General features: G+C 40.4%; 2 protein-coding genes across 10 annotated transcripts in view; one reads left to right on the top strand and one right to left on the bottom strand.

Moving 5' to 3' along the window:
* KIF26B (kinesin family member 26B) overlaps positions 1 to 11,836 on the top strand; it is a 290,029-nt gene extending 278,193 nt beyond the window's left edge. For all 6 annotated transcript variants that reach the window (XM_079969424.1, XM_079969423.1, XM_079969426.1 and 3 more), the window contains 3 exons: positions 8,068 to 8,267; positions 9,820 to 9,970; positions 11,504 to 11,836. In XM_079969424.1, the coding sequence (XP_079825550.1) occupies positions 8,068 to 8,267; positions 9,820 to 9,970; positions 11,504 to 11,652 (500 nt within the window). In that variant the 3' untranslated portion in view covers positions 11,653 to 11,836. The remainder of the gene's footprint in view (positions 1 to 8,067; positions 8,268 to 9,819; positions 9,971 to 11,503) is intronic.
* A 1,732-nt stretch (positions 11,837 to 13,568) lies between these two features.
* The window catches only part of SMYD3 (SET and MYND domain containing 3), a gene marked incomplete at its 5' end in the record, with an annotated part of 352,491 nt that continues 345,254 nt past the window's right edge, over positions 13,569 to 20,805 (bottom strand). The window contains 3 exons of one of the 4 annotated variants that reach the window (XR_013836950.1): positions 13,569 to 13,987; positions 15,723 to 16,768; positions 17,142 to 17,677. Of the gene's footprint in view, positions 16,769 to 17,141; positions 17,678 to 20,805 lie in introns of all 4 variants that reach the window. The other 3 variants (XR_013836951.1, XR_013836952.1, XR_013836949.1) reach the window with 3 other exon arrangements.

The raw sequence follows: 20,805 nt of genomic DNA, 5'->3' as shown, positions 1-20,805 counted from the left end.
TTCCAGTTCTTGTCCCCCTGTGGCGTTTCTAATCCATAGCAAGCCCTCGAGCACAGACTGGGTATCATTTGCAACAGGATGAGGTTTTCTAAGGAAGATCTTCCTTAGGCGACTCCCCTCCCTGCAACTTTTATTTGGTTTGTATAAAACAGGCTCATGTCCCTTTTTATATATAGTTAGCTAGATCAAAGGTTTCTTGGGTCTGCCTGAAACTATGACTAATTATTGACTGTAATACTGGTTCAAGGGAGAATCCATTTCCCTTCATTAGGAGCATGTGGCTGCATAGGTTTGAAAATTGCCTGTGCATTTTTAAGTCTTTTGCTTTTCAGTAAAGCAACAAGCTCGGAACTGAAAATGTGCAAAGTACACAAGACAGAGCTCAATACAGCAGAATCAGCATGGCTGGGTATTTTTTCTTTTTTATCTTTTTAAAGAATGGGGCTTCATGGTCAATCTTTTAGAGAGCAGCTTGTTACCGATGGACAAAGGGCCCCAATGTAATTTGCTCCTGGCTGCCTGCCTGCTGGCAAGGGCTGGGCTAGAGCACTTGGAAGGGAGATCAAGCACAGGGATATGGGAGCATATAATAGCTTATATGGTTGGCTGCTTTGAGAGAGAAAATCTAGCTATTGGTTCCTGAGATTTGGTTAGTAGGGCTTAACGTGGCCTCAGCTGATCTTGCATGTCACATAGCAGCAAAGACCACATTCTTAGAAAAAGAGACCTGTTCAAAACAGAAGAGGGCTCAGGAAATGAAATTAAACCAGACAAGTGAAACCTGCAACAAAGTGTTGGAGTCTATCTGCCCTCCTAAAAGGGAGGCTTCTGTACAGGATTCTGGCCAGCCATTTCCTCCAAGCAGGGCATTTCAGGCTCCTCCTTCCTCTTCCTCTTTCTTTTCCAACGATTGCTCCACATTCTGCAGCTCCTTAGTGCATGCACAGTCTTCATTGGCCAGACTTACCTCTCTTGACAATGCCAGCTCCTCCCAAAGAGCTGGCCTATGTGGTGCCAAAAGGGGAGCGTGTTGGGTGCGGCTGAAATACCAGAAGTTCGATACCACAGCTGGAGAGAGGCCTGTTACACTCATGTTCCGCTTATGGCTTCCCACAAGCATCTGGTTGGTCACTGTGCAAACAGGATGTTGGACTGGATGGGCCACTGGCCTGATCCAGCAAGCTGTTCTTAAGTTCTTAAAGAATCCTAAACCCTCTCGGTCCTTTTGCACATCCCTAAAAGAAAAAAAAAATCAGAAGAAAAATTGAGATATTTTTGCCTTGCAATAGGTTGGACCAGCTGACTCATTGGGTCCCTTCCAATTTTACTCTTCCATGAGTGCTAAACCTCTCCCTCCCCGTTGCCTTCTGTTGTTTTCAGTGGAAATAGGATGGAGGTGAATTGAGACCAGAAATGGACAGAAGAACACCACCCTTGGTTCTGCTTTACCAGTAGGGATGGGCAAATATGTTAATTTTTGTTTCTCTCTGTATCTAATTTTTCCAGTCATAGTTCTGCACATTTCTACATCAGTTTTTTTTTTAAATTTTTTTAAAGTCATCTAAAAATTCATTGCTGCTTATTTCTCTCACTATGCACATTTTTATATGCAGTTTTGCCAAATACACAAATACACAATGGATCTTGTATGTCATTTTTACTAATATGTGTACTATAGTGTATGCATTTTTGTGCAAATTAGTGGGTAACTGCTTTGAAAAATTCAGATCAGTGCTAATTTCGAAGCATAGCTGTGTTTGGGTTCACATACGGTTTCAGAAAGTGTAGAATTGGTAAGCTAGCCTTTAAATGCAATCTGAATTGATTTTCCCCCACCCTTGCCTGCCAGTGAGAGCCCAGCAGGCAGCACTTTTATAATCTCTCCTCCTCTCACTTCCAACACTTCAGGGATTGTAGCTTTAGGCTTTTAAAACCGTTTTTATACTTATGTTGTACCTCTGTTGTGACTACAATTCTGGTAGTACTCATCACTTATGTTCACTATTGGAATAAGTGCTAAGCAACATTTCCTAATATTTAATAATGCAGGTGTAGGGCCCATGGTGCTCATATCTGTTGCCTGACAGTGTTGAGTGTTTTAGGACAGTGTCAGAGACTTTCCTTTTTCACTTTGCTTTACATAGGAACCTTTATGATTCCTTCCATGTTAAAACGTTTTATGAATGGTGTAGCTTTTTTAAATATTGCAATTCATACTGAGTTTCCTTGGCAAAGCAATTGCTGAATGTCACAAGAGAAAAAGACTAAAAGTGCCAATAGTTAGATTGTTAGTCTCCGCCTCCATCTTGGTTTTAAGCTCTTCTAATTAATGGTGTCATTTGTAAGAACAGAGGATTCAAATTCAAAAATGGATATTTGAAAATAAGTTGTAATACCAACCCGGGTTTATTTGAGAATGAATGTAGGGGGAGATATTGCATCTTCTGAGAAAGCTGGAATCTATCAATATCAGGGTCACTGGAAGCAACAAAATAATTTCTAAAATAGATATGCATAGAACGTGGAGATAGTTATACTATGTGTTTTGTTGCTGTTGTCTTTAAGTGTTGCCATCCACCCCAAATTGAAAATATCCATTCCACCCAAACTTTAATAGTAGTAGTAGTAATAATAATAATAATAATAATAATAATAATAATAATAATAATTTATACCCCACCCACTCTGGGCAGCTTCCAACAAAAGATTAAAAATACATTAAAACATCAATCATTAAAAACTTCCCTAAACAGGGCTGCCTTCAGTTTCATCTGTTGCTTCTTGATAATGAGTTACTACAAGCAGACTAAGAAGTGTCATATTTGGAGTCTCCACCATCCCCCTGACTGCAATGCTTGCACAACACTGTGATCTGACTGTGATCTGGATTGCATGACGGGCGCAGCTGAAACACAGACTATTCAGCCTTGCAATGAGGTGTGGAAAGGGGATTGGACCAAGAGGTCTTTGGATTCCTTCCAATTTCACCTCCCTGCTTTGTGCATTTTAATAATGGAATATCAAATGCACACATGCTTACGCAGATGTAAATATAAAATCAAAATGAAAAACTCAAAGCAGTTCCACACATTGCACAGGAAAAACTTTCTCCTCCAATATTATCTGAACAGAAACTGTGAAACACTAAAGACCTTTAGTTCTAATGTCAAAAAATATGCCGTAAGAAAACATGCTGTCAAAAATGAAGAAACAAACAAGCAGATCATTTCTCTTTGCATCCAAAAGTGCCAGAATTCACCCCCAGTTTCAGATGAGCTGCAAGGCACCAGAGATTGAAGTGGAGCTACACACACTAAATTCTTGTGTTGGGTTGCAGTTGCAGTGTTTGGTTCAAGAGAAACTTAGTCGCATTTCAAAGCAGCATCTCACGTACTTGCTTTGATGATGGCAACAGTGATGGCAATTCATACATAAAAGTTATTTCTTAATCTTATTGGTGATGTTCACAGTAGCAAAAGGAGCTGCTGTGTGTGTGTTTGGTGACCCTTTTAAACACTTAACTGCTGACTGGAAAGCAGAGATGGTGAAATGGGCCCCAATCACATTTTTTTTTTGTTCATTAAAAACAACAGCATTGATTTTCCCAGGTCACAGCCAGGCCATTTCATGCAGCAAATCTGTGTTGAAAGGGATCCGAGTAATCATTTTTTACACGCTTGACTACCACGTGCTGGCACTGAGCTTTCGACCGCATGAATATAGGAATGATTTAATAGAGGAAGTAGCAGTGGGCTATTGTGCATGTTGAAGGCTCTGTGGAACATGCATGATTGAGTTGGACACCATTAGACTACTTGTAAATAAAACCTGCTAACTTGGCTGGCTAGGAATTCGCTTACAGGAACACAATTGCCACTAGCTTGTCTGGACCTTACCCCTTCTCTTTCAGGAAAGCTGGGAAAGGGACTGAGCTAATTCATTTTTTTTTAAGGCATGCCTTGGACAATAACCAGCTCAGAATCATCTCCATACACAATAGCATTAGACAACTGGCATAGCAATAGTGTGTTGAAATCCAGCCCCAGTGAAGATAAGCATGGGGGTGAGGAGGTGTGTTGCTATTCAATGGCTGGCTAGAGATGTGTAGCTGTTGGACACTGTCTGCTGTGACCTACATCTTCTCTGGGACTTCTCCCAAATTACTTGTCAATCTGCCATGCTCAATGAGGGACTGCCTCCTGACATTGCACCAGTAGTGCTCATTTACAGACTCTAAATGATCTGCCTCAAAACTAATGATGCTAGGCCAGGGAACTCAGGGCGGTTGGGGGAGAGGTTGGGGGTGATGGCGGAAACCATTGCTTGGTACAATTAAACAACTGATAAAATAATGGCAGATAAAAATGTGGGGTTTTTTATGGAGATTTTACTCAGTTTCCCCTATGTGAAATGATGTTCAGTGCTGCCTCCCTAGTCTCAAATAATGCATTTATGTCACACTGAATACATGAACAATAAAAGAATTGTCCACATTATTGGTCAGTCTAGGAGGAAATAGTCATATTGTAAAAGTTTTATTTCATGAGATACTCCAGCCGTCCCTAACAGGGATGCTACTATCCTGCTTGCAGATGCAAACCTGGAGTTCATTGGAGTCTGATAACAGAATAGAGAGCAAGTAAAAAATAACAGAAAATGGTCAACACATACAAATACTTTCCACACTCTTGTATCTATCTGATCATAGCCTTTTATCCTCTTTCTTTGTCTCCATCCCACTTTGGGTGTCTCTTTCCAATTGGCTCTCCAGATCTTTGCTGTTTGGTGATAAACTCACACCCAGTTACTTGTCTTGCTGTTCCATTCTGATCAGCAAATCTGGACCCCTAACACAGTACACCGTGTCCCACCCTTAGATTCCTCATTTAGACATTTGCCACACTGTTCTTACAAAAAACAAAACAAAACACCCTTCTGTGCATCAACTTTCTATTTAAAACTCTTGCCCAAGCATGTTCCTATATGCCCTGGTTTGCACCTCATGTTGTAAATTCTTATCTGCTTTTAGCTATCGTATGCGGTTTGTCTCACAATTCCATGACTCCGTATCTTGAGTCCCCTTGATTAATTAGAAAATGACTTGCTATCCATATAAATATATGTATGGGAATATGGCCATGTTATTCTAATCTTACACTTTTCACCAATTCCTTATGATTATCACATTTATTCATTGGCTGTTGCTATCCTGTCTGCCCCTACAAGGACTTCAACTATCAGCCATGTAACCAAGCTCAAATCAAGGTCAGCACCCAGATATTCTTATTCATGTAGCAGGGCTTTAAATGCTGTACCATAACCTGTTGCAATATGATTCTGACTCTTTCAGGGTAGAATCAAATTACTCCACTCCCCTTTTATGAGGGAAGGTTTGGAACCAATTCGTGACTATGGTTGTTGACAGTTACCTTCGCCCATAGAAAAAGGCATCAGGATGGGTCATAAGGTAGAAATACTAGAAAACAGAATCAAAGATGGATGTTTGGTTTTTATGAGACACATAAGAAGAGCCTGCTGGATCAGGCCAATGGCCCATCTATTTCAGTATCCTGTTCAGATGCCTATGGGAATCCTACAAGCAGAACTTGGGTGCAACAGCGCTCTCCCCTCTTGTCATTCCTAGTGACTGGAATTCAAAGGCACGCTGCCTCTATCAGTGGATTGGAGCCATTGATAGTCCTGTTCACCATTAATATGCCTTTTAATCATTTTTAAAATAAGTACTTCCTTTTGTGTGTCCTTAGTAGTTCAGTGTTGGATGACTCCAAGTATTATAAGAAAGGGAGAAAAAACTTCTACAGTGGTAGCTCTGGTTACAAACTTAATTCGTTCCGGAGGTCTGTTCTTAACCTGAAACCACTGCCACCACGCCACCACTGCATAAATTCTGTTCTCATCCTGAGGTAAAGTTCTTAACCCAAGGTACTACTTCCAGGTTAGTGGAGTCTGTAACCTGAAGTGTTTGTAACCCGAGGTACCACTGTATCTACTTTCAACTTACCATGCATAATCTTATACAACGTGGTTGCATATCCAACCCCTTCCTTGTCTTTTTATTGTAACTTTTTGTTGTGGTCATGTAGTTTGCACCCTATAGCTGAGCCATAGCTGTGGCATTACCCCTGTGGGGTAACTGAATATTATCACATATTGTCCATTGTTGTTTTAAAGTTGCCCAGGTTTCTTGTCTTGCTAGACTTTTCACAACCAATGCATCTGAACCTTAAAAAATAAATTACTTGATCCTCTCGGAAACAGGTGCAATGCATGCTGTTCTTAACAGCATGATAAAATAAAATTGTCCTTCTGAGATTGGCAGTTGATTCAGTTAGACTGTATAAAGAGGGATTCACTCATTTTCAGTTCGCAAAAGAAATAGAGATATAAGGGTGAGTTTTGCTGGGAAGCGCATATGTGTATAGATAGACAGACAGATGGACAATAACCTTGCCAAAACTCCCATTGCTCTCTGCTTGCTGTAGAGCAGATGTCCACTGTGTATTTTATATAGATATAGAAGTATATTTGGTTCATGCTCAGCACTATAGAGTATGTGTATTTGCTGTTTGAACCAGTTAAGTCTTTCCTTTCTGTGGTATCATGAAACCTTGGTGGCACTCACCATAAAACACTACTGTATAGATATATTTTCTTACACAACCCATCTCAAGTGAAATCAGATAAACCACAGAGATTAAATAGAGGGACTCTGGGACAGCAGGAATTCCTCTTAAGTCACCCTATACCTTCTGTATCCAGACTAATAACCAGCTCATTAATCAATGCCTATTTAAAATAGATTAAGTTTCAAATCACCTTCTCTGCAAGTAAGAGAGAATTGTTTCTCTGCTTGTTGTTCTACAGGTAGGAGAGGAATGCTTTTTCTCATTTCCCCTCACACTGTTGTTCATTGTTTACAGCAACACGAATGAGCAGTTGCAAATGTAGTTCAAAATGTGAGGATCCAAATAACACAAACACAGGATTCTGGTCAGTCAAGCTCACAGAGGCAAAATACTGGATCTTTAGCAGGAGGTGAAATATGAATCTGTTTCCAGAAGAGGATATAATAGAAATGGGTGGATCTTTTGTGAGGAGAAGTGGGTTGGACCTGTCCCCCTCCACCAGTCTTAGCTAGCCATCTTCCTATTCTTCCCTTCCTGAGAAAAACCTTCATGTCATTCTAAGGCTAGCAGTTCCTGAGTGTATTGGACAAAATGATCAATAGGAAAAACAAAAGTCCCCTGATACGAGCAGAAACATTTAAAAAGCAGTAGCAAAGTGAATTCTAGCCTTATCTGCAGGTGGGATCATGTGAAGATTCGTATGGTGGACAATATTGTGAAAGGGTGTTGTCCACTTGTTTGGTAAATGCAGTGAAAAATGCTTTTTTTTTTTTAAAAAAAGGAACAATCTGTCAAAAGATTATAGTTCTCTTTCTGCTAGTGGTTTATGACTGTAAGTCAGTCTGAGATGCCACAAGAGTGGTTCTAGTGCACCATGAGTGGTGCTAGGTTAAACATGTTTAGGTCTGTATGGGTTTATGGGGAGAGATGGGGTCTGCACCTGCTAGGCTTGCTTCCCTTTCAGCTCTGCCCACCCATGATTGGCTCAAGACATTTTGCTACCTGAGGCACTTCCTCACCTCCCTTCTGTCCCATTGTGTCTCTTTGTGAGAATCATGTATACTCTGAAGATTTGTTCACTCTTAATTATCAGACCCAGTTCCTGAGCTGTTGAGAGTGGGACAAGGTAAAGGCAAGCAGCTCATTGCTCCGACCAGAGAAGGATCCCGACTGGATGCTAAGTGAGATTATGCTGTGCTAAACAACACTAGAATTTTGCAAGAAATAAATTTAGTGATACATTACAGATATGTCAGCACTTGTGGACTGCAGTATTATTGTATATTTGATGGTAATGTTCAGAGCAAATAGGCAGCTTTCCTCAGTCTTGTTTCCTTGCATGTTGTAAACTCTTGTTTGAAGAGAAGAATGAGAGTTTTGTCCTTTGATAACAAAACCTTATAACTGTGACCTTGCTTAGGTTCTCAGAGACGGAGACTCATCCCAGCTTTATCGCTTGACACAACATCTCCTATAAGGAAACCTACCAGCCCAGCAGTACGCTGGGTAGATGGACCTCTGAGAAGTTCCCAGAGAGGAATGGGGGAGCCCTTTGAGATCAAAGTCTATGAGATTGATGATGTGGAGCGGCTCCAACGACGGCGCATGGGGGACAACAATGTGAGGCATTCCTAATTTATTTCTGATCTTTAACTCTGAAGAAGTTGATTCAATCTTACTATAACTTGTTCATCATATATGTGGGTTTCTGTCCAGCAGTTCCCTTGGGGCGGGGGTGGGGGTGGTTGAAGCAAATGAATAAACCCAACAGAAAAGACAGAAATGTAATTCTCACAGAGATGGAATACCTGGCCAGATTCACAACTCCAAAAGAGAATCTATACAAGAATCCAATAATTCTGGCATTCGCACAGCAACTACAATCCTAGATGAAATTTGAGGTCCCCAAACCACATATCCATGTCTACTTCTGTACACAGAGAGCTTCCTCATGCTCCAGTTCTCTTCATCAGAGCAAATAGCCCCATGTGCAGATTCATACATGCATACAGCTGTGACTCCCACTGAAGAGAATTGAATACCTTTGCAGAGAGGAGAGCTCTGCACAAAGGTATGCATGAGAAGTCTCTGGTCTGAGAACTGTGAATGTCCCGGGCAATTCAAACCATTGAAGAGATGGCCAGCTGTGTAGGCAAAAGGCTGAGCTGCTGGGTTTCCATTCTTTAGAGCCAGGAGTGTCAAAGCACACACATGGCCCTAACTCTACACCAAGGGTGGCCAGCAATAACACCCTCTGAATCAAATGTTCATCAGCCCCCAAATAGCATGGTCATTGGCCAAGGATGATGGAACTGAGTACAAGAACATCTGGAGGGCACCACATTGGCTATTCCTGCTCTACAGGCAGTTTATATATTTAAAAAATTGTGGATCTTGCAGCAAGATCTCTTACCTTGTAGTACAGCATTTACTCAATAGGTGCATTCAGAAGCAAGAGGTTTCACAGCAGAAGTAAACCTTTTGTTGACTCATGGATGGTCCCAACCCCACATCTAAGATAATAGGATTATGAAAGCAGATACTTACAAGGAGGATTGGTCAGCAGGAGGAAAAGGTACATAAGGCATCTCTATTGTTCCCTTGCGTAAACACCCTCACCTCTCCCTGGGCTGTTTTCTCCCCAATTAGTTCATTTCTGGTTTTAAATACCAGCCATGACAAAACACTGATCAGGTGGTATGTTTGCAAGGAAGAAGAGGTGATGTTTGATTGGCTGAGTACATTTGTCATACCCACTGAATATTCCTACAAATGCCTATATTACTTCTGTGAAAGAAATAAGGAGTTAGGAAAGTCTAACTTCTAGCTCAGCCCCTCTGAGTTGTAGCCTCAAAGTTGAGTTTTTCCACTTTTCCTAAAGCAATCATCTTTTTGCAGTGACATAATAACCAGAGCATCTAATGAAATGTATTGCGGAGTACAATGTATTTGAATAATATATTTTTACAAGTCATCTGCCATTGAAAAGACCACAATAACCAATGAACCCTTCATTGTCAAAGGCCTATTTCTTTAATTTTTTGCTTCATTTCCTGAGTTTCTGTGATTGTTGCTACCAAATTAAGGTTAATTTGGCTGGGGAAGATCTAATCTGGCCTTTATTTCACACACCCCTCCCTTGACTCTCCCCTTCATATATCTTATTGAGCAGGAGGTGATTTGCTTCAACGCTAAACTGAAAATCTTGGAGCACCGGCAGCAGCGAATTGCAGAGGTCAAGGCCAAGTACGAGTGGTTAATGAGGGAGCTGGAAGTGACCAAACAGTACCTGATGCTGGATCCTAATAAATGGCTCAGTGAATGTAAGGTTTTACTGCCTATAGTTGGTTTATTTTATTGACACAAAACTTTACTGGTGCTGTAGCTAAGTCATGAACTACTATGTTTATAAGCAAAGCCTGTGCTGATGTTTGACCTGGAGCAGATTTGGATAGACTGCATTTCTAAAACTGTTCCTGCATAATTCCTATTAAACTGTGACATTGGAACCAAGTGGGCCTATTTGCTCAAGAGTCAAAGCCAGGAATTATGCAGCATTCTAGTGAGGAATATTGCCATCACTAGATTAACGCTTATGCGTCTCACTCCAGAGCTTCTGAAAATGAGATTTCCCTCCCCACCCCCCTTTGCCCTCAGATCACTCAGACATATGAATTATATTTTAAATCTGCTCTCCTGCTGTGAAATAATACTTTCAGGCAAATTTGGTTGAAATGACTTATGAAGACATTAATTTGTTTTTCCCTCCTTTTACATATAGCTAGAAAAGGATAGAGTTCATACAGCTCATTCATAAAGAGATTAAAGAATCACATATTCAAATTAGGAAGGATTCTTCTAAAGAAGCAAACAAAATGTATAAAATATACAGCCAAAGCTGGCTAAATTAATAGGTAAGGGTACCTCAACTATAAAGGAAAAGTATTTTGCTGCTAGCTACTTAGAGCAGAGAATAACACTAAGGATAGGACTTTGGGCACCTGTAAAAGAGGGCTCTAATCCACAAAAGCACGTGTTGCAGCCAACCTGTTACTGCGCAATCCTAAAGTGGTGGTGAGCTCCCATGGTTGAGAAAATACTATTTGACATCAGTAGGAAGGAAAATCTCTCTGCCAGCTCCAGGGCTGGTGTAGTTTCTGTCCTTCGGGGTGAGGGTCAATGTGCCCTACCACTAACAATTTGCCACATCTCTTATGATGTGGCTTTAGGATTGTGGCCTTAAGTCTTTTATGTACTATGAAAGGTCCATAAAATATTTACTTTTTATCATGTGGTGCAGGGAACTTCATATTACAATGGTACCTCGGGTTAAGTACTTAATTCATTCTGGAGGTCCGTTCTTAACATGAAACTGTTCTTAACCTGAAGCACCACTTTAGCTAATGGGGCCGCCGTGCCGCCGGAGCACGATTTCTGTTCTCATCCTGAAGCAAAGTTCTTAACCCGAGGTACTATTTCTGGGTTAGCGGAGTCTGTAACCTGAAGTGTATGTAACCCGAGGCACCACTGTACTTGTTATGAGCATTTTCAGCAGAGCCTGTTCATAAGTTCACTTGCCTTTCTGCATGCAGATGGTGACTTCTGAACTCAGGAGCATTGTATGAGGACAGCTAAAACAAATCTAACAATGTTCTTCCACTGAGGCCTGCTATAGAACCTACCTGTCATAGCATTGCCCGTTTCTTGCACAAACTCTTTCCTTTCACAGTTCTTTGAATCCAGTCCCTTGAGTAATATACACACCTGTGTGAATGAGCCCTTAAAGATAACAGCGATGTAGGGCTTGCGCTACCAATTTGGGTAATGTGCTGGGCCTTTTGCTTCCTTTCCCACAGTTGATCTGGAGCAAGTATTTGACTTGGATTCCCTGGAGTACTTGGAGGCTCTCGAGTGCGTGACTGAGCGACTAGAGAACCGTGTCAACTATTGCAAGGCCCACCTCATGATGATCACCTGCTTTGACATCACTTCTGGGCGTCGGTGAAGAATTAACCTCGAGAACATTTTGGACTACTGCCACTCCCCTTTCTCCCTTTTGAACAGCACCCCAAAGACCTAGAATGAGGATGAAGGTTGGTGTCATGTTTTGACTGTGTGTGGAAGAGATTTCCCCCCTCTTAATATGCTGAAGAGTGGTGCATACATTGACTAGATGATGATGATGATGATGATGATGATGATGAAAAGCAAAGACGCTGAGAAATAAGGATGTGGAATCTCCTAGCCTGAAAGAGCACTTTGAGAAATCTTTAAGGGCATGTTTGTAAATAGGAACTGCTGGCAGAAGTGACTTTATCCCTCAACAATAGCTGTAGAGGGAGGAAGAGCAGATGTGGGACCGACTGCTGCTGAGAGCACCATTGAAGTAAAAATACACAGGAAGACTGTCTTAAGTGCCTTGCAAATCTTTATTATCCAAACATTTATGTTCATACTTTCTTGTGTACAGATGGTGCTAGTCAAGAAAAAGAAAAAGACAAAAAATCAAAACACATTTTCTGAAATGTATTTACAGCCTGTTTTCCCCTCCCTCGGTGTTTTATCCTATTTCTGACTTGCTGTTTCTACGTAACTTGTGTTTGTAGAGATATTTCTTAACTGATACAGCATATAAATAAATGTTAACTGTCATTTATTGTTACACACGAGAGTAAGGCCACTCAAAGAGAAAAAAGATATTAAACCGTGTACATGAAACCCAAAATATTTGATAGTAATGGAAGAGGAGAGGTCCACTTTGTTATTAAAGAACATAAATGTGGATTTTCTGGCAAAATAACAAGACTTCAGTTGACATCACTAGGAAAGCAGAAGTCTTCACTGCTTTTTTTTTGTTAGCTGTTACTTTTTGTACTCAGATTGTGGCATTTACATGGATGCTCAAATGAAGATAATTACTATTTCTCTTAGTTTATGTTGACCAGGTATCTTCATTCTTTTCAGACCCAGGATCCACTTTTAATCCAAGCATGAATTTGGGGACCAATTTCTTAATCTGTTACCTTATATTGCATGGTGGTGGTGCTCCTGTTAACCCACTAGCACATCTCAGTCCACCAGTTGAAGACCAGTGATGTTGATTGACCACTGTCTCTTTTTTTCTGAGGTGTGTCTACGTTTGTCCTAGAGCTGCCTTCATTTGGTTACAGAGATAATGCAAATGATTCCCTACCTGTTATGGCTCTGGGTCTATGAACATTGGAATGGTTATGGTAGATCAGATCAGACCAGCATCCTTCTAGTTTGTGGAATTTACAGCAATCAGGTGTGGTGGTGGCCTCTAGTTGGGATGGATTTAAAAGGAATTAGGCAAATTCATGGAGAGTAGTCAAGATTGCTATAGGGAACCTTTCGGTTGAGAGGTCAGTAGGCACTGAATACCAGGTGCTGAAGCCACAACAAGGCAAGTCTTCATGCCCTGCTTCTCAGAGACTTCCAGTTGAGCACCATGAGAAACAGGATGTTGGACTAGATGGACCATTTGTATGATCAAGGAGGACATGTATTGTGTTTAGATGCACATCAATACACATCACAGCACCAATACACAAACAACCCTTTTAAAAAGCTGCAAAACCTGCTCAGTAGAAAAAGTAGATCCTGAAAAAATGAACCCAGCCCCCTTTCTCCTTTCTGATCTGTGAGATACATTTTTAAAGAATTGAACAGCATATGTACTGCTCCATCTGCTGGATTGGGTAGGAGACACCTTTTTGCCATATTTGATTCTCTATCAGGCTAGGGATGGGGACAAGGAGGACTGCTTCTGTATACATGTACATATATTATGGATCAGAACATAATACTTCAAAGGGGGAGAGTTAAATGAGCAACACCTTATTGCATCTCTGCCTGATAAGCATCTTCCACTATCTCTTCAAAACACTTCTATCAACAAACTCCAAAATTTGCCAATTTTATTTTTAGTAGTCATGCCAAGATGAGACGCCACTTGATCCAGCTTTCTCTTTCTCAGTAAGTTATTGTGAGACGCAAAACAAGGCATTCAGAAATATTAAACAACTAGTATCACAATTTACCGTCACAACTGCATTATTAAAAGTTCATCAGATTATTCATGAGTCATTAAATGAATCTACAGTACAACAATAATGGCACAAATGTCATACATCAGCTCTGTGTCCTGTGAAGACAGACAAAGACTACCAAAAGCCTGGCCCTAAAAATATGCGGTCTTCCCTACCTGATCCAAGTGCATGAACAAAGTATTTTATAACAATGGTAAAATTCTGATCTTCCTCTGAAATATGTTCTCACCTCACTTTCTTCTGACCCGCCTTCACATTCCTTGAAATTTCCTGCAAAATAAATATTTGCAAGTAAGGTAATTTCCCAAGGCCCAAGCTTGCAACATTTGCAAAGCTACTTCATGGCCTCTTGGTGCCTGGTAAGAACACATGTGCTGCTTAAGATAAGTTCGCTAGATCAAACCAAGAAGGCATCATGTGCAAGTGTCACTTGCTGAATTACAGGCATAACTTGGAAGCACAAAATCCTAGGGTCAAATGAGATGGGATGATGGAGGATTGGGCAGTGTCTTAAAAGGCTAAAAGTGCTTCCCCAATGCTTCCTCTTTGGGAATTGGGGAATGTAACACTTTCCCCCAAGCTATTTTCTAAACACAGAAAACATCCGAAACTATTTTCCCCATGGGGCAAAATGCAGCTCCTGAGGGGTAGAGGAGGGTGGTGGAAATACCATTCATATGTCCACATCATATTCAATGTTGTAGATTAGTATGGTATTTTTTTGTTTGCTGTCCATGTCAAACAAACCCTCCCTCCAATTTTCTTTATTTGCATTCCTAAACACTGACATCAGAAAACAAGTAACAGCCATCTTCTCACTTTCCTGAGTTAAAAACAATAAGGTTAAGAGGGTGCATAGATAAACCGATGGAAATCTGTGTGGTGGTACAGCTGTGTTTTATGTGTTTGAGTTAGGGCAGCTACTTACAAGCAGCAAAGCATAACTTATGACGCTCATTGCAAAACTCTGTCCATAAAACCTTTACAGCCCCCACTCACCAGCAGGCTGGCCATTTATGCCACTGTATTTTATAGAAACTATATTTTAAAACGAGGGCTGTGTTATTATCTATGCATGTTCTCCAGCCTATAAAGCTGTGTGGCTGTATTTGCCTCGTATAAACCTTTGAAAAATGGTTTAAACATTTATAAAAATAAATAGAAAAATGCATTTAGGTGTCAATAATTTAAGGTCAGGTGCACTCTAGACCTCTAGGATTAACTCTGCCACTATATGTATAATATAAACAGATAATGTGTGATCAAAATGGAGAGTGACTATTTGCTCCTTATAAAATGAAACAACACCCCTGTGCCTTTTGAGCCCCCGTGCAGGCCTTCTCTAATTGGCAGAGGACTGAAGGAAAGCAGGTGAGCTAAATTAGCTCACAAAATATTTCCCTGATCTGTGTTGAGGGAAAGAGCTGTACCACAGACATTTTGGCATCAAGGCATGGAACAGTGATATGCCTATGGCAAATGGCATATATGATGAAAGACACATGCAAGCAACATCTAAAATGGTTATTGTTGATCATAAGCAACATGTAAAACATTAAGCAAACTCTCATTAAATGGTAACTCGCTACCACAGATGTCAGCGGGGAAAGCAGTGGCCCATATGCTCTGGTGACTGCACTTGGCGATCATATGCTTCAGAGCCCAGAGAAGCCTTGGCTGTGATTCTTTGGCTCATTCGACAATTTCCTAACTAATTTTTAGCTAATAACTTCCACCTTGCACGAAGGTTGCAAAATAATAGCTGAGCACCTATGATGCTTCATAGAATTTTTCCTCTGCTCTAGCTAATAGTCAAGAAATGAGAGCAACCAATTTTTTTCTAAACTATTTCCAGATGAAAGTTTTTATTTTATTTTATTTTATTGGAGCATCTGCCTCTGGCCAACTAAGCAGATGTGGCATGTTTCTCAAACTTCTGTTGTCAGACTATCCTAACTTGGCCACAAATTTGCCAGTGGAGTTGATATGAACTTCTTTTACGTACCATCTTGAGAATACCTTTTGCTACTGAATTCCTGGTACTCAGATTCAAGCATTAGCTTCCAGCCTGCTTGATCAAGGTGGTCCAAGATGTTCCTGTTGCAGGAAACATCCATGGTAGGTTATTTGAGCCCAAGCAACACCCATTCAAACTGACCTTTCAACATCTCCCAAGGATGGAGGAGAGGATGCATTTTGTAAAACTTTGAGTGGCCCTACTCAAATCTGGAGCATACTTTATAATAAAATGGTGGTAATAAAAGTGGTGCTTAAAGCAGTTTCAGCTATATCTATATGACATATACTCTCTATATGAATTTAGCCACCTTATATATTGTATAATATGCGTGTGAATGGGTATCTGAATAAAACACTCACTCGCCTAAAGATTTTATGTACACATAGATACTACTTTTTCTAAATTTCAGCTCCTTCCCCAATTTCCCTAGCTGAAACTGCTATCTGACATCCATCACCTATTTGACGTATGAAGGACATAATTTATTTGTAAACTCAGGATGTTCTTGCTTTATAGAATTGCTTGTACTTTATAATTTATTTAACCATCATGATTGGAAATGCTTATCTAAGTGCTATGCATTGAAGTGTACATTTGCTGAATCCATTTCATTCTGTCTGTGGCTTTGTCCTTTTCCATAGTAACCGTGGTATAATAAAGTCACGTAAGGTTGGAGAGAGACCCCTGCTAGGGGGAATCACTTCTACTGAGTCAGTCACAAGAAGTTCCACAAGAAGACAGATCTACACACAAATCGTCTGCTATATCACCTAAGCTCCATTACAGGGGTGGGGGACTTCTTCCAGACCCAGAGCCACATTCCCCCCCAGGGGTCAGCCACATGCCAGCAATGGGTGGGGCCAGAGACAAAAGTGGCCAAAGAGACAAATGTAAATGTTACCTTTGTACATGCTAGCTTCCATGCAAACGTACCCACCTTCCTTGATCCAGGCAACCAAGAGCCATTGTCGGGGTTCAAAGACCCATTCCAGTCAAGCAAGATCACTCAAGGAGGGCTGGCGAGGGTTGGCCTAGAGAGAGGGGATGTGGCCTGAGAAGAGTCCTGGGAGCCAGACAGAGTGGGCTGGGGGGCAGCACTTGACCCCAGAGCCTCTGAGGTTCCTCACCTCCGCTTTGCTGGAAAAAGAACCAACAGGGAGGGGGTGGACCCAGACAGCAGTAGGACCAGAATGGAAAAGTAACCGAGAAACACACACAAAATGGAAACTGATTGAATGAATATGTCAAGCCTTTTGCCATTAAAATGTAAAGTTCACTGTTTGCTGGTTTAAAAAAAGAATCTCTTACCTTTTGTGGTATATGAGGTGTGAAACATATTGTCAAAGATATGATGTTTAAAAGATATCAAAATATAGTGGCATTAAATGTTTACTTTTATCTTACCAATTCTTGTGCTTCCCTGGAAGTCTTCCTTCAGTGAAAACACTTGGTTCCTTCCCACAGGTTTCTGGAGCAGGTTTTTGCCAGCGAATAATGCAGTATTACAAAGTTACTTTAGGAAATGTGCACATGAGAGCCAGCACTGCCTTAAACATCCAATAGGAATTGGATTCTTGCTGATTCCACCACAGGCTGGCTAATTAAATGATTCCCCAAGGAAGTAAGAGTCAAGTAATAGACATTTTAAGGGATTAAAAGATTTTACCAGTAAGGTTACTATTTACTACAAGATCACTGGTTGATACCACTGTGGGGATCTAAACAAAAGATTGCTGGGAAGGACTAAGATGATGACCAAATCTACATTTCCTCCCATCCTCAGCTATGTATATTGGTAAGGCCAAAACACTCAGATTTGGCCTCATAAAAAGCAATCCAGTCACCTGGTGTTCCACAAGCAAAGCCGCATCAAGAAACACTCTCTCTGCTTTAACATTGTGCTACTGGACCACAGCTTCACACATCCACCAATCAGTCTCCTGCCAAAAAAATGAGGGAAGGAGAAAAGTGATCACATCAGTTCTAGAAAACTCATTTCCAGTAGTGCCTCAATTAGCACTTCATCTCCCAACTTTTCATTAATGAAAACAGGCACACCCTCGGGTGTTTATAGCACCCCCAGAAACACAACAAGGATCACTGCCTGCAAGCCTTGCCATGTACAGTATTAAACATTGCTGACATTATATACTCAAATACATCCAGACTTCCAGCCTGCTCAATACATGGTAGTGATGGAGTTGAACACTTAATTTCCCTTCCACTGCAATTCCAGTTGCAGAATGGAAGACCCATGATTAAGATTGCTAGCTTAACAGGCTAACACCTGAGCAAGAAAACATTTAATCCCAAGCACACAATGTTTTAATACATACGTTTAAAACTGCATGTTGACTAGCACTGATGCTAAAGTCTGAAAAATGAGGAACAATGTCAAGGGTAGGAGGAGAGAGAGAAGAGACAAAAACAATTCTCAACAGCCTGGTGACAGCTGTAGTCAATCAATCAATTTCTTACAGTCAATGACCAGTATTAACAGCTGTAGCCACTTTTCCTGTTTCATTGGCTAAGATTATATACTTTGGAAAATAGCACAACCAGGAAAATAGCAAAGCAGAATAGCAACAGTATTTCTGTACTGGCTATCCCACCACCCTGTCACCAAATTTTTTTTCCAAGATCAGCAGCAAACATTCCTAACAGGTAATAATTTATTATTTATTAAATTTGTATACTGCCCTTCATTCAAAGATCACAGGGCAGTGCACAACGTAAAAATACAAAATGAGAACACAAAACACATTTAAAAAAATAAAAACAAACCAATAACCCTCCACTCCTAATAAAGAACAAATGTATGCCATGCCTTGTGTTGAGCGACTTTTGCTGCCCTAAGAGTAACCTAAGCCGCTTGCCTTCCAAAGGTTATCTGTGAAGCCACCAGCTAAATAAAAATTAAAATTCTGGTGTCTGCAGTGAAATTTGTTGGAAGGCACCTAATCCTTGGACTTTCCAGTACTCATTTGATCTCTGTTTAGGGCTGTGAGCAGAAACAATAACAACCCCCAAAAGGCAGTGGCTAATCCCATTCTGTTTGCAATTCAAAACACTTTCCAGTGTGATTTATTTACAATGAAATATGCACCAATGTGAGTGGGACCAATGTGATTTACAGAACATGTTCAGTAACAAAATCTGTCAAAGATTAAATTAAAATCCCAGCCTAGCAAGCAAGTCTTTTGCCTCTAGGCCTAGAGTAATGTACATAGGCAAAATATTGATTTTGCATAGAGACTGAAGCTTTATTTTGACTGATGCAACTCAGAATTGTTATTGACATATGGAAAAGAGTTGATGAGATTTTTTTCCAGCCAAGTTCAGTTGGGCCACAACAGCATTCATGCTCCTGTATCACCAGCACTTCCAGACACAGCCAACACAAGGACATTTGTCAGTGCTGGGAATGGGCTAAGTGACACTCTGAAAAGTTGTAGATGCCTATGTTGTTAGTATGGTTTCTTTGTGTGGCAGGTAAAGAAGCAAGAATGCCTCATCTTCTTGGTGATGCCACTTACAACTCTCATACTTCTGTGGTTAATAAAGATGATTAAAAATATGTGCTTTTAATCATCCTTATTAAGAATGCTTTTAATACTTCTCTGCCCTGTTAAAAGCATAACACCTAATTAATACATTGATGGATTTTTATGTTCCATTTTTATAGCTGTAGTTCTGACTCTCAATAATTCTATGTTCAGCTTCAGATCTCTTTCTTTCCGATTCCTCCTTCATCTGATGCTTGTTATTATTCAAGTGGTAGACTTTGTACTTCATAATATTAAAATAACATTTCAGATGCCTGCACAAGCACAGCTGTCTATCCACTTCCTAATCCCAAACTCTGATAAGCAGAAAGAGTAAGGGGGAGGGGAAGAGAAGATTCACATTCCTGCTGGGTGAAGAGAAGATTCACATTCCTGCCATTAAGTCTGCTGGGTGACCTTTGGGCCAGTGACAATCTCTCAGCCTAACCTACCTCATAGTATTTTTGAGAGGATAATATAGGAGAAAACCCTGCACATTGTCCTAACATTTTTGGAGGAGGTACAAAAAGGTAGTAAGCAGAACTAGCATTTGTAGCCATCATCACTTGGGAGGACCGTAAAAATATGATGAATCTCATTGTAAGTAAGTCTCTCTACTGCACAACATGGAGTTTGCTGCCACAAAAGAATCCTGTTGTTTTGGTTGGGTTTCTGTTTCGTAAATGGGGACAGAGATTTCACTCTATCTACAGCTAATAAGAAGTTATAGGAGTTCCACCCGTCCAGATGTGAGATGTGTAGTGATTGTTGAAAAGACTAAGACCTCAAAAATCTGGATGCTTCAAAAATTTGTGATGCTGTTGATTTAACGAGGCTCTTTGCAGGTGTGATGAAACATGGACAATTAGTAGCTAAAATCGGGATCTTCTATGAAGCTGTCTTGGCTTACAGAGAATCATATCATCGGGTGTTCTCGTCACTGATTGACTTGGCTTCATTTCAAGCTCAAATGTGAAATCCTGGGTGTGGTACTTTTTATTTTTAAAACTATCTTAAAGTATTAGAATGCCTCAAAAGAGACGACGTTAAGGACCATTTCTCAATTCACTCCCCTCCATGTTCTTGAGTTGCAGACTTGCCATAAAGGGCAAACCGAATAAATATTCATAATAAGTGCAAAATGGTATGAAAGGCAATTTCAGATTGTCTCTACATTTTGCCATAAATTCTTGACTAATTCTCACATAAAAGGCTTTAGAAAAAAGGGGGAAGGGGACAATCACATTCTATCTCTTCTTTACAATGACCTTTTAAATATTATTATTTATTGGTTCTTTTTGCCACTGATTATTCAGAAATGAATCTTCCGGCTTCCCAATGGCGAGGCATGATGAATTATTTGCTCTGGCAGTTGTTAACAGAACATTTTTAACCCTCCAGGAACGCCAATTTTCTATCATGCTGTTTTTTCTTATAGCTATAGGAAAAACGTACAGAATGGGCTTTTGCAGTACTTCGTTTTAACATCTGTAAAAGGAGATAAAGGAGGGCACACAGGCATG

This window comes from Podarcis cretensis (assembly GCF_951804945.1).
Source record: "Podarcis cretensis genome assembly, chromosome: 3".
NCBI classification, from domain to species: Eukaryota; Metazoa; Chordata; class Lepidosauria; order Squamata; family Lacertidae; genus Podarcis; species Podarcis cretensis.
This window is presented reverse-complemented; position numbering and strand designations above follow the sequence as displayed.